Raw genomic sequence first — 13,416 nt, forward strand, 5'->3', positions numbered from 1 at the left:
CCTGTAAAAGAGTGTTATTGTTCTTCCTGTGATGTTCTCCATCGTTCTCTCTGCCTCGCAGGTCGCAGGTCGTCGCCATGGAGATAGTAACGCATCTGATCAACGACACCATAGAGTTCTACAGATGGAGCCTGACCATCGCAGGTGATCATCTCACACCTTCACTCTGCCTGTGTGTGTGACTGTGTGTGTGTGTGTGTGTGTGTGTGTGTGTGACTGTGTTTGACTGTGTGTGTGTGTGTGAGTGTGACTGTGTGTGTGTGCGACTGTGTTTGACTGTGTGTGTGTGTGTGTGTGTGTGTGTGTGTGTGTGTGTGTGTGTGTGTGTGTGTGTGTGTGACAGTGTGTGTGACTGTGTGTGTGCGTGTGTATACGTATGCAAATGCTTATGTGTGTGTGTTTGTGCAGGCTGCAATGTTTGTGTATGTGTGTGTGTGTGTATGTGCAGGCTGCAATGTGTGTGTGTGTGTGTGTGTGTGTGTGTGTGTGTGTGTGTGTGTGTGTGTGTGTGTGTGTGTTTGTATGTGTGTCTGTGTGTGTCTGTATGTTGTGTGTGTGTATGTTTGTGTGAACGTGTGTGTGTATGTTTGTGTGTGCGTGTGTGTATGTGTGTGTATGCAAATGATTATGTGTGTGTTTGTGCAGGCTGCAATGTGTGTGTGTGTGTGTGTGTGTGTGTGTGTGTGTGTGTGTGTGTGTGTGTGTGTGTGAGAGAGAGTGTGTGTTTGTGTGTTTGTGTGTGTGTGTGTCTGTATGTTTGTGTGTGTTTGGGTGTGTGTGTTTGTGTCTGTATGTTTGTGTCTTTGTATGTGTGTGTGTGTGTGTGTGTGTGTGTGTGTGTGTGTGTGTGTGTTTGTGTGTGTGTGTGTTTGCATGTGTGTGTGCTTGTGTGTGTGTTTGTACAGTATGTGTGTGTGTCAATCAATCAATCAATCAAATGTATTTATATAGCACATTTAGACATGACGCTTGTCAACCAAAGTGCTTCACATAGCTAAGAACAAAGAAAACTATAGAATAAACAGAAAAAACAACCAACGGATAGACAAAGGAAAACAGAACAACACGTCAAAACAAACAAGGCAAGAGTCAGAGTGAGTCAGGGAAGGCCAGGCGCTATAGGTGGGTTTTGAGTTTAGATTTAAAAGACTCGATGGAGGGGGCAGATTTAATGGACATGGGGACGCTGTTCCAGAGGTCAGGGGCTGCGACAGCAAAAGCATGTCCGCCCCTAGACTTGAAATTAGACCTACGGGTGGTTAAGAGACCCTTGTCAGACGATCTGAGGGCCCTGACGTTGGTATAGGGGGTGAGGAGGTCTGCTAGGTAAGCCAGGGCTTTACCATTTAGGGCTTTGTAGACTAATAAGAGGACCTTGAAGTCTATTCTAAAGCGCACCGGGTGCCAGTGGAGGGAGGCAAGTACAGGGGTGATGTGAGCTCTCTTCTGGGTACCTGTGAGCAGTCTAGCAGCAGCGTTTTGGGGCAGTTGTAGACGGGCTATGGTTGACTGTACAGGGAGTTACAGTAGTCTAAGCGTGAAGATACAGTATGAAGGCGTGAATTACTCTTTCCAGGTCTGAGGGGGAGAGAATGGCCTTGATCCTAGCTATGGACCGGAGCTGGAAAAAACACCCCTTCACCACAGAGTTCACCTGCCTATTGAAGGAAAACTCGGGGTCAAAGAGCACGCCCAGGTTTTTAACGAAGGGCTTGACTAGGGGAGACAGGTTACCCAGGCTGCTGGCAATGACACTGGTTTGGTTTGGAGGGCCGAAAAGGAGGATTTCACACTTTGATTGATTGAGCTGTAGAAAATTGTGTGCTTGTGTGTGTGTTTGTACAGTATGTGTGTGTGTGTGTGTGTTTGTGTGTGTGTTTGTACAGTATGTGTGTGTGTTTGTATTTGTGTCTGTCTGTTTGTATGTGTGTGTGTGTGTGTGTGTGTGTGTGTGTGTGTGTGTGTGTGTGTGTGTGTGTGTGTGTGTGCGTGCGTGCGTGTGTGTCTGCATACATGTCTTAATGTCTTACATGTCAATGTTTGCCTCTTTTGTCATAAATACAACAAGTACTATTTTCATTCATGATTTCATGAACGTTGTTCAAAGCTGTATAACTTATAGACACTAGTCTAGTTTTGCTGCAAAACACTTGCAAAAGAACAACATTGAAAAGGCTCAAAGCTTTCATCCTGGAAACATACATACACCCAACGTATAGTCAAACACGTCTGATAGTAGCAATAGTCCTTCATCTATTTAGTACATTTGTAGGGGATACAACTGTTCAGATCTAACAGATTCTGGAGATTGGAGATCCTCCAATGTCTGCTACTATGCTTGAGTAAATCGTAATGAAACAAAAGAGAATATAAATTCAATGATTTTTTTGCATCTTTGACAGTGAATAACACCATGTTAACACTTTGATTGCCTAAGGCTAAATTCATGATATACCATAGGTTGCCAGCTCTATTTGTCTATGGATAAGTACCCCTTCTTTACAGGGCTATAACTTTTTAAATTCTATTGCTAAATTGCCATTATTATGGCCCATTCAAAGTCCTATATGTATTGTTCATTGTGTAGCAACGTTAAACTTTTTCATTCACATATTCATAGTAAAATATGGTCTAATGTATAAGTATGTTTTCATCTCTTTCTGCAGCTTTCTCGAGAACGTGATCTATAGCCCCAAATGCATTATATTGATGATGAAATACAGTTTGATGGCAATCGGCGCGATATAAAAAATTTCAATTGGACGTACTTCTAGAAGTTTCTACGTATCATCTGATATTGACCGGATGGGCGGGGGATCGTTTATAATTCCGTGGGCAGCGTTATACATTTACATTTACATTTAGTCATTTAGCTGACGCTTTTATCCAAAGCGACTTACAAGTTCTGTACGACAAGCCATCAGGAAGGGCACAACTCTATCAGCTGAGCAACAATGTTCATCAAAGTGTTGAGTGCTACAGTGTAGGTTAGTTTATTAGGACAAGTGCATGACAGTACGGTTAGTTAGGGTTAGATTTTTTTTATTGTTTTTTTTTTTTTTTTTTTTTTAATTCAGATAATGGTTGAAGAAGTGCGTCTTTAGTCGACGGCGAAAGATTGGACGTGATTCGGCTGTCCTAACTGGGGTGGGTAGTTCATTCCACCATTGTGGGGCAAGGACTGAGAATAGGCGACTTCTCTTTGATGACCCTCCCGGAGCTTGGATAGGAGTAGGTCTGAGGCGGCCAGAAGATGCAGAGCGTAGGGGTCTTGAGGGTGTGTAGTTAGAGACCATTGACCGGAGGTAGGCGGGAGCGGTTCCCTTTGCCGCACGGTATGCTAGGTCGAGGGCCTTGAAGCGGATTCGTGCAGCAATGGGGAGCCAGTGCAGGTCCCTAAGAAGTGGGGTGACATGGGCCGACTTCGGTAGGTTTGAGATCAGGCGGGCTGCTGCGTTCTGAATGAGTTGAAGAGGCTTAGTGGCAGTGGCCGGGAGGCCAGCGAGCAGTGCATTGCAGTAGTCGAGGCGGGAGATGACTGTTGAATGGACGAGGAGTTGGGTGGCTTCTTTTGTCAGGAAGGGGCGTATCCTTCTGACGTTGCTCAGGAGGAATCGGCAGGTTCTGGTCGTCGCTGCGATGTGAGCAGAGAAGTTCAACTGGTCGTCGAGGACAACACCAAGGTTCTTGGCGGTCGGGGACGCAGTCACAGCTGCATTCTCAACTGTGATTGAAAGGTCGGTTAGGGGGGAGGATTTGGCCGGCAGGTGGAGCAATTCTGTTTTGCTTAGGTTCAGTTTGAGGTGGTTGGACGTCATCCAGGCTGAGATGTCGGACAGACAGGCCGAGATCCGCTCAGAGACGTGGATATCTGAGGGAGGGAAGGAGAGGAAGAGTTGAGTATCGTCGGCATAACAATGGTAGGAGAAGCCATGAGACGTGATAATGTTACCCAGTGATTTAGTGTAGAGGGAGAAGAGAAGGGGTCCTAAAACCGAGCCCTGGGGGACACCCGTCTGCAGGGGGCGGGTGGCCGACAGGGACCCTCTCCATGACACTTGGTAGGAGCGGTCATTGAGGTATGATGACAGCCATGTCAGCGCAGAGCCAGCCACTCCCATTCCTGCGAGGGCCGCAAGGAGGATCTGGTGGTTGACTGTGTCGAAGGCTGCAGATAGATCTAGGAGAATCAGGACAGAGGAGAGGCCTTTCGCTTTTGCTAAGTGAAGTGCCTCTGTGACCGCAATGAGGGCTGTCTCTGTGGAGTGACCAGTCCTGAAGCCTGACTGATTAGGGTCTAGGAGGTCATTCTGTAAGAGATAAGCAGTAAGTTGGTTGGATACAGCACGTTCAAGTGTTTTAGAAAGGAAGGAGAGAAGAGAGACAGGACGGTAGTTGCCTATGACGGTAGGGTTCAGGGTTGGTTTTTTTATGAGCGGCGTGACTCTGGCTTGTTTTAGGGAGGTGGGGACCACCCCCGAGTTGAGTGAGGAGTTGATGGTTGCAGTTAGGAATGGGAGGATGTCTGGTGCTATGGTCTGGAGGAGTGGGGAGGGTAGCTGGTCCAGCTGGCAAGTAGTCGGACGGTTTGACGTTACCAGTGTCAGGGTCTCTGCTTCTGTAATGGGAGAGAAAGATGACAGAGTGAAGGATGAGGTTCTCGATTCAGCAGTTATATCATTCATCTAGTGTGGGTCATATGTTCATCAGAGCAGTTTATATCGAACACGTTCAAAAATAACGCTGAATCTTACCGTATCTTCCTCGCGCCGTTGGACGATCAGCGTGGTGTAGACCGTTTTCAATTATGGGATGTTTATCCAGATGAACCATTTTCAGGTTGTATAATACTATATATGTCCAAATAACGTTGTTTATTGAGTTAGGGCGAGCGATTGATCATCCAGTGTGTTGAGATGGAGTCCGGCTACCGATCGCGAGTGCCCGGAGCACATAGGATGAGCACTTCCTGTTTGGCGAGCCCCTCCCTCTGCCGATCGGCCACCAGATGGCGCTCTCGAACCGTTAAACAGTTGATGGGAGCTCACCAGTACATCTCAGGGCTCCGGAAAGAAAATATGATTTCGATCACAGATTTTTGAAATATTGATATCAAAGACGAGTTACGGCGTCTTCGGCAACTTGAGCATGGCGGGGAAGGACGCCTAAAAACGTCTTCCGGCAGCCAAAGTGTTAACATTGTGGAACCTCCGACTTCGTTCAGCACCTTCTTGAGATCAAGTGTACAAGAAAATCTAAGCAAATGAATAAAGGGAAGATGATTAAACAGAAGGATTTGTAGATACAGTATTGAATTATAATCCATTTGAATTATGAACTATAAATAAATCCTTTAACGCCGGCAGCTTTGGTAGACAAGCTTGTGTCTAGAATGTGAAAAGGGTTAGGGTGAGAGAGGTCAGAGGTCGTCCTGAGTGAACCTGCACTAAGAGCAGAGAGAGAGAGGTCAGAGGTCGTCCTGAGTGAACCTGCACTAAGAGCAGGAGTGAGAGAGGTCAGAGGTCGTCCTGAGTGAAGCTGCACTAAGAGCAGGAGAGAGAGAGAGGTCAGAGGTCGTCCTGAGTGAACCTGCACTAAGAGCAGGAGTGAGAGAGGTCAGAGGTTGTCCTGAGTGAACCTGCACTAAGAGCAGGAGTGAGAGAGGTCAGAGGTCGTCCTGAGTGAACCTGCACTGAACAGGAGAGAGAGAGGTCAGAGGTCGTCCTTAGTGAACCTGCACTAAGAGCAGGAGTGAGAGAGGTCAGAGGTCGTCCTGAGTGAACCTGCACTAAGAGCAGGAGTGAGAGAGGTCAGAGGTCGTCCTGAGTGAACCTGCACTGAACAGGAGAGATAGGTCAGAGGTCGTCCTGAGTGAACCTGCACTAAGAGCAGGAGAGAGAGAGGTCAGAGGTCGTCCTGAGTGAACCTGCACTAAGAGCAGAGGTGAGAGAGGTCAGAGGTCGTCCTGAGTGAAGCTGCACTAAGAGCAGAGGTGAGAGAGGTCAGAGGTCGTCCTGAGTGAAGCTGCACTAAGAGCAGAGGTGAGAGAGGTCAGAGGTCATCCTGAGTGAACCTGCACTAAGAGCAGGAAAGAGAGAGGTCAGAGGTCGTCCTGAGTGAACCTGCACTAAGAGCAGGAGAGAGAGAGGTCAGAGGTCGTCCTGAGTGAACCTGCACTAAGAGCAGAGGTGAGAGAGGTCAGAGGTCGTCCTGAGTGAACCTGCACTAAGAGCAGAGGTGAGAGAGGTCAGAGGTCGTCCTGAGTGAACCTGCACTAAGAGCAGGAGAGAGAGAGGTCAGAGGTCGTCCTGAGTGAACCTGCACTAAGAGCAGAGGTTAGTGAGAGAGGTCAGAGGTCGTCCTGAGTGAACCTGCACTAAGAGCAGAGGTGAGAGAGGTCAGAGGTCGTCCTGAGTGAACCTGCACTAAGAGCAGAGGTGAGAGAGGTCAGAGGTCGTCCTGAGTGAACCTGCACTAAGAGCAGGGGTGAGAGAGGTCAGAGGTCGTCCTGAGTGAACCTGCACTAAGAGCAGGAGAGAGAGGTCAGAGGTCGTCCTGAGTGAACCTGCACTAAGAGCAGAGGTGAGAGAGGTCAGAGGTCGTCCTGAGTGAACCTGCACTGAACAGGAGTGAGAGAGGTCAGAGGTCGTCCTGAGTGAACCTGCACTAAGAGCAGGAGAGAGAGAGGTCAGAGGTCGTCCTGAGTGAACCTGCACTAAGAGCAGAGGTTAGTGAGAGAGGTCAGAGGTCGTCCTGAGTGAACCTGCACTAAGAGCAGGGGTGAGAGAGGTCAGAGGTCGTCTTGAGTGAACCTGCACTAAGAGCAGAGGTGAGAGAGAGGTCAGAGGTCGTCCTGAGTGAAGCTGCACTAAGAGCAGAGGTGAGAGAGGTCAGAGGTCGTCCTGAGTGAACCTGCACTAAGAGCAGAGGTGAGAGAGAGAGGTCAGAGGTCGTCCTGAGTGAACCTGCACTAAGAGCAGAGGTGAGAGAGGTCAGAGGTCGTCCTGAGTGAACCTGCACTAAGAGCAGAGGTTAGTGAGAGAGGTCAGAGGTCCTGAGTGAACATACCTTCTCTCATGAACTTGTAGATATGGTGTACTTAAAAACCTTGGAAATAGTTTTTCGTGCTAAGAGTAAAAGCCTACCAGTTTGTATTCAATGTCTCTTTAAACCAAGAGAAGGAAAGTATAATTTAAGAGCGTTATGTATTCTTAAAACATGTAAAAAAGTAAGAACTAATGTAAAAGCTAGATGTGTTTCAATTTTGGGAGTTAAATGGGAAGATATATATCTTCTCAGGGGAGATATAAAAAAGCCTTAAAGGATCAAATAATTCAGGAGTACAGTTTTGAGTAAAAACATCAAACATTTGTTTTTTTTCTTTCAAAGAATTATATCTTGCAGCATACCGTATATTAAGCTTTTCTTTCTTATATTAAAATATATTTAGTTTTTAAGAATGTGTAAGGGATAGGCAAAAATAAGCATGTGCTTCAGTCTATTCCTTTTTTTCATTGATTTTGGATTTTGTGTGTGAGCTTGCCTTGAAATTATGTACATTTGTGATTTTTTTTCTTTTTTCTTTTCCTTTTGTAAGTCCACACAGGCGTGTTTGATTTGTCTGTAAACAAGACCGAAAAATAAACTTCATTCATTCAACTCCAGACAAGCGGGTGCAGAAATGGCCGCTGATGGACAACCCCCTGCCCACGCTGGCCATCAGCGCCTCCTACCTGCTGTTCCTCTGGCTGGGCCCTAAATACATGAAGAACAGGGAGCCCTTCCAGCTCCGCAAGACCCTCATCGTCTACAACTTCAGCATGGTCTTCCTCAACTTCTTCATCTGCAAAGAGGTGGGTGGGTGTCTGTCTGCGACTGTCGATCACACACCGTCCGCATCGGTGGAAGTGTACGCAAAACCGTGCGTGGTGGGGAAGGATCCCACACTTGAAGAGCATTCAGCTCTGCACGTTAAGCCTTCCACTGTTTCAAGTTTCTTCAATAGTTGTCATACAGAAGTACAGAATACTTTTATACAAAATGCTTCTTACTGTTACGCTCCAGAGACTGTGCTAGACAAGATAAGTATGAAATAAAATAGTATAGCATGTAAAATAGAAGTAAAAATAGAGGTCACAGTGTTCAGTATAGACATATGTACAATGTTCGATGCAGAATAGAAGTAACTGAGTTACCATACAATATACAATATACTATGCAATGTACTAATATACAATACTATATAGTGCAAAGCAGAAATGGGATGAGGTACAATGTAGGTACAATTTACAGTAAGGTGTACGAGTTGTAGTGCAAATCCTTTACCAATAAATATAAAGTGTGTTTAGGTGATCTAAAGTGTGGAGAGTGGGTGCTGCAGTGTGTTGTTTGTTTAAAGTGAGTGTGTGCATGTGGATGTGTGTGCTGTGTGCATTTGATGGTTGTTGCATAGTGTTTATTGTTCGTTGAGCAGCCTGATGGCCTGGGGATAGAAGCTTCTTCTGAGTCTTTCTGTGCTCGCCTTGAGACTCCGGTATCGCTTGCCTGACCGCAGCAGTTCAAAGAGGCAGTTGTTCGGGTGGCTGGAGTCCTTGATGATTCTCTTAGCCTTACCCCTGCACCGCTTGTTGTAAATGTTCTGGAGGGTGGGAAGCCCCCCTCCAATTGTGCGTTCGGCTGAACGTGTCACTCTTTGTAGTCTGCTTCGGTCTTGTGCAGTGCTATTCCCAAACCAGAAGGTGATGTTGCCAGTCAGGATGCTCTCTATTGTACATGAGTAGAAGTTCTTAAGGATCTTCTGACTGACTTGGAACTTCCTTAGGCGCCTGAGGAAGTAGAGGCGTTGTCATGCCTTCTTCACAACACTGTCAATGTGTGTGGTCCATGTCAAGTCCTCGGATATGTGGGCTCCGAGGTACTTAAAACTGTTCACTCTCTCAACCGGTGCCCCGTCGATGCTGAGGGGGCTGTAATCCTTGACCCCCGACCTCCTAAAGTCCACAATCATCTCCTTTGTTTTTCTGACGTTCAGGGAGAGGCTGTTCTCCTGGCACCATCCCGCCAGGATCTTGACCTCTTCCAGGTAGGCCCTCTCGTCGTTTGCAGAGATCAGGCCCACCACTACTGTGTCGTCAGCAAATTTGATGATTGTGTTGTTACTCCGCTGAGCCACACAGTCGTGTGTGTACAGGGAGTAGAGGAGGGGACTCAGAACACAGCCCTGGGGGGCCCCTATGTTGAGGGTGATGGATGAGGAGGTGCAGTTGCCTGCTCTCACCACCTGGGGTCTGCCCGTCAGGAAGTCCAAGACCCACTGGCAGATGTCATAGTTCAAGCCCAGGTCCCTGAGCTTGGCTATGAGTTTGGAGGGGACTATGGTATTGAATGCTGAGCTGTAGTCGATGAATAGCATTCCCACATAGTTCCCCTGCCTCTTGTCCAGGTGTGATGCTGCTGTGTGCAGCACATGGGCTATGGCGTCCTCCATGGACCTGTTGGGGCGGTATGCAAATTGCAGGGGGTCCAGGTTGATGGGGAGGAAGGAACAGATGTAGCCCTTCACTAGCTTCTCAAAGCACTTCATGGCTATGGAGGTGAGAGCTACAGGGCGGTAGTCGTTGAGGCAAGTGGGCGTAGATTTTTTGGGTACAGGGATGATGGTGGACTTCTTCAAACAGGTGGGGATGACAGCCTGTTCTAAGGACAGGTTAAATAGGTCAGTGAATACCGGGGCCAGTTGGTCGGCACATACTTTTAGGACGCGGCCAGGGATGCCATCCGGTCCTGCTGCCTTCCTGATATCCACTTTCTTAAAGGTCCTCCTCACCTCATGTTCTGTTATTCTGAACACTGAATCTCCATCAGCAGCGCCCCCCCCTCCATTGCAGTGGTTTGTAGGCTGGTGTTGTTATTCACAGCCTCAAACCTCGCATAGAAGGTATTGAGATAATTTGCTAAGGAGATGTCACTGTTCAGCTAGAGGGAGGTGCCTTTGTAATCTGTCATCGTTCTGAGGCCCTGCCACATGCCTCTAGAGTCAGCCTGTTCAAACTGAAGTTCAACTTTGTCCTTATAACGCCGTTTTGCCTCTATTACTGCTCTCCTGACGTTGTATCTTGCCGTCTTGTGTTCATCCATGTTGCCTGTCACAAGCCCGGCGTTGTATGCTGAGGTGCGCACTTTCAGAGCCTCACGGACGGATTTATCTACCCAAGGCTTTTGATTTGGGTACATTTTTATTGTGGTAGAGGGGATTGTTTCTTCTACCAGAGTACAGACATAGTCAAGCACCGTTTCACTGTATTCGTTAAGGTTGGCTGTGTTATCACGAAACACATTCCAGTCTGTGCATTCCAGCGCAGCCTGTAGTGTCTCCTCTGACGTCACAGTCCAACGCTTAACCTCTCGCGATACTACCGGCGAGCGCTTAAGACTCTGTTTATACTTTGGCAAAAGAAATATGGCGGCGTGGTCCGATTTGCCGAATGGACTAAGAGCCTGTGACTTGTACCCGTTCTTAAATTGCGAGTATACATGGTCTAATATGTTCTCGCCTCTGGTGGGACAGGTCACATGCTGATAGAAATTCGGCAACACCTTTTTAAGACGCGCGCTGTTGAAATCGCCCAGAACCAAAATACAGGGTGTCCGCGGATCCTTAAAAAGTCTTAAAAAGTCTTAAATTGGTTTATCAATAATTAAGGCCTTAGTTTGTCTTAAAATGTCTTAAATCCATTTTCAGAGGTCTTAAAAATGCCATAGAAAGGAAAGATAAAATGCCATGTCATGTTTTATTATGAAATCTGGGGAAGTACGGTTAACGGGAGATAAAGTCGGGAGTTTTTATTGACCGCGTTGTAGCATCACGCAGACCGGAATGGGGCGGAAGTTCGGAACCAACACGGGTCCTTATGTTCTATATATATCTATGCTTATGTTGGCCGGGAACAATTTCAGTGGAGTCTAGCTAACGTTAGCAAGGCGAAGCGGAAGCGATAACGTTACGTTTAGTTTAGCATTTGCACTCGTTAATATGGGAAAGTGCCAATTTAACGAGAACTGGCTCGACAATCCACTGTTTGCGCCATGGTTGGTCCCAGTCAAAGACCATTACGAGGCCTGCTGCAACAACAAAAAAAGAGCAGTCGAGTCGCACATGCTGAGCAGCGCTAAGCGTACCTCTGCAAAAACGGCGCCTGCAAACTACTATTTCGAATTTCTTTTCGGCCCCGCCATCTCAGGTAGGACTATAACATCTGCACCAACAGAAGTCTGGATAACATGCGGCTCCACGCCAACACTTGAAGCTGAGGTCTTAACTTGAAAATAATCTATTCACGGATGTAAACAAGGACACGTTTGTGTTTATGTTCGATGAGAGTCACCCACTATGTATTTTTTCCTCCCACCCACCCCCTCCTAATGTACAGTATCCTCCCATCATATGTATGTTAGGATCTATGGGTAACAGTACTGTATATTTGCATATCTTATATGTCACAAATGTAACAGTACTATATACCTGTATGTCCCTATGCCATAAATGTCATGTATGTTGAGTGTCATAAATGTCACTATGAATTGAAAATGGGGGACCCTGATGTGAACAAGACTAAAGTCTTTCTCTGGTCTGCATCATCTTAACAATTGTGTGTATTGAGCCGTACTGTATTGTACCCATTCTGCAATCTGTTAAACAAAGTTTTCATTCATTCAACCAAACCACAAAAACAAAACGACTGGATGAATAAATGAAAAACTTTATTAACAGATAACAGATCAATACACACAATTGTTAAGGGGATGCAGACCAGAGAGACTTTCGTCTTGTTTACATCAGGGTCCCCCATTTTCAATTCATAGTAACTGTACTGTTACATTTGTGACATATGCAAATATACAGTACTGTTTCCCAGAGATCCTAACAGAAAATATATACATATGATGGGGAGGAGACTGTACATTAGGGGGGGGGGGTGGGGGGAGGGGGGGGGGGGGGGGGGGGGGGGGGGGGGGGGGGGGGGGGGGGGGCGTTGGACATTTACGGTGCCCAGTTTCTAATTGCAGCCTCCGTAGGTGCTCTTTAAGAGCGGTTTTGAATGTGGGCAGGGTAAAGTGGGTTTTAGGAGTGAGGTTAAGCAGTAGTCTGACCAGTTTGTTTTGTGATGTTTGTAATCTTGTTTTTAGGGCCTTTGAGGTGCTTTGGTACCATGAGGTGCAAGCATAGTCGTAGTACCCTTGAATGAGTGCTCCTGTTAGAGTCTTCAGGGTATTCTTGTTTACCAGAGAGGAGATCCGGCACAAGAATCTAGTTTGTTGGTTGACTTTTTTGATACCCTGGGGAGGGTGGTAATAGTTATGTGTTCTGACAGGTATCAGTCCTATGGTGATAATCATGTGTTCTTATAGGTATCAGTCCTATGGTAGTATGTGTTCTGACGGAAATGTGGCTGTTGCACTTGCTGCTTGGCCCCTGGTATATTTTGTATAGCTATATTTGCTATTTATGTTTGGTCACCCCTTTGTTGAAATTCATCCAATCCAGTTCAAGATTTTTAAGTTTCCAAGTTATTTTTTAATAAACATCTTTGGACCAACGTGTCCCTAAACTTAAACTAATTGGTGTCGTTGCATGATTTTTGCCATTTTGTTATTGTGAAATTGGTATTAAATTTAATTCTGAGTGGCATTAAAAAGTCTTAAAAAGCCTTAAATCTGACTGGGCTAAACCTGCAGATACCCTGAAAATAGCAGCGTCTACGTTAGCTGTCTGTTGTTTGTTTACCTCGTCATGTAGCTTCGAGAGTGCGGCCCCAGTGCTTGCTTGTGGTGGGATGTACACTCCGATCATGATGATGGACGTTAACTCCCTCGGGAGAAAGAAGGGTCAGCATTTGATGGTAATAAACTCCAGGTCTGGGGAGCAGTGGTTAGACAATTCCTTTGCGTTGCCTATATCGCACCACTCCTTGTTTACCATGAAAGCTACAGAAGGTTAACCCTTTACTATCACATTACAGACGGTTACCTGCTGTCGTGTGGCAGTGAAAGGGTTAACCTTCTGTGTATTGTCGCAGTGAAAGGGTTAACCGTTTGGTTAAGCTACAAGGGTCAGAGGTCAAGTTATACTCGCACAAATTACTTTGGCCATCAAAAAAAACATGCTAACGTTTGGGCCTAGTCAGCCTTCATCAGAGCATGAATTTATTAGTAGTGATGGCATCATGTGATCTATATGTGATGTCATCATGTGATCTATATGTAGTGATGTCATGCAATCTATATGTAGTGATGTCATGTGATCTATATGTAGTGATGTAGCAGTGATGTCAGACCTCAGTATGTGATGTAGCAGTGATGTCAGACCTCAGTATGTAGTGATGTAGCAGTGATGTCAGACCTCAGTATGTAGTGATG

The 13,416-nt window shown here is 46.3% G+C and overlaps 1 protein-coding gene across 1 annotated transcript in view; it reads left to right on the forward strand.

Annotated features, from left to right (window-relative positions):
- Nucleotides 1-77: 77 nt before the first annotated feature.
- The window catches only part of elovl4a (ELOVL fatty acid elongase 4a), a gene marked incomplete at both ends in the record, with an annotated part of 55,944 nt that continues 42,605 nt past the window's right edge, over nucleotides 78-13,416 (forward strand). The window contains 2 exons of the mRNA XM_084307852.1: nucleotides 78-144; nucleotides 7,666-7,853. Of these exons, the coding sequence (XP_084163978.1) occupies nucleotides 78-144; nucleotides 7,666-7,853 (255 nt within the window). The remainder of the gene's footprint in view (nucleotides 145-7,665; nucleotides 7,854-13,416) is intronic.

This window comes from Notolepis coatsorum (assembly GCF_963971535.1).
Source record: "Notolepis coatsorum genome assembly, chromosome: 2".
NCBI lineage: Eukaryota > Metazoa > Chordata > Actinopteri > Aulopiformes > Paralepididae > Notolepis > Notolepis coatsorum.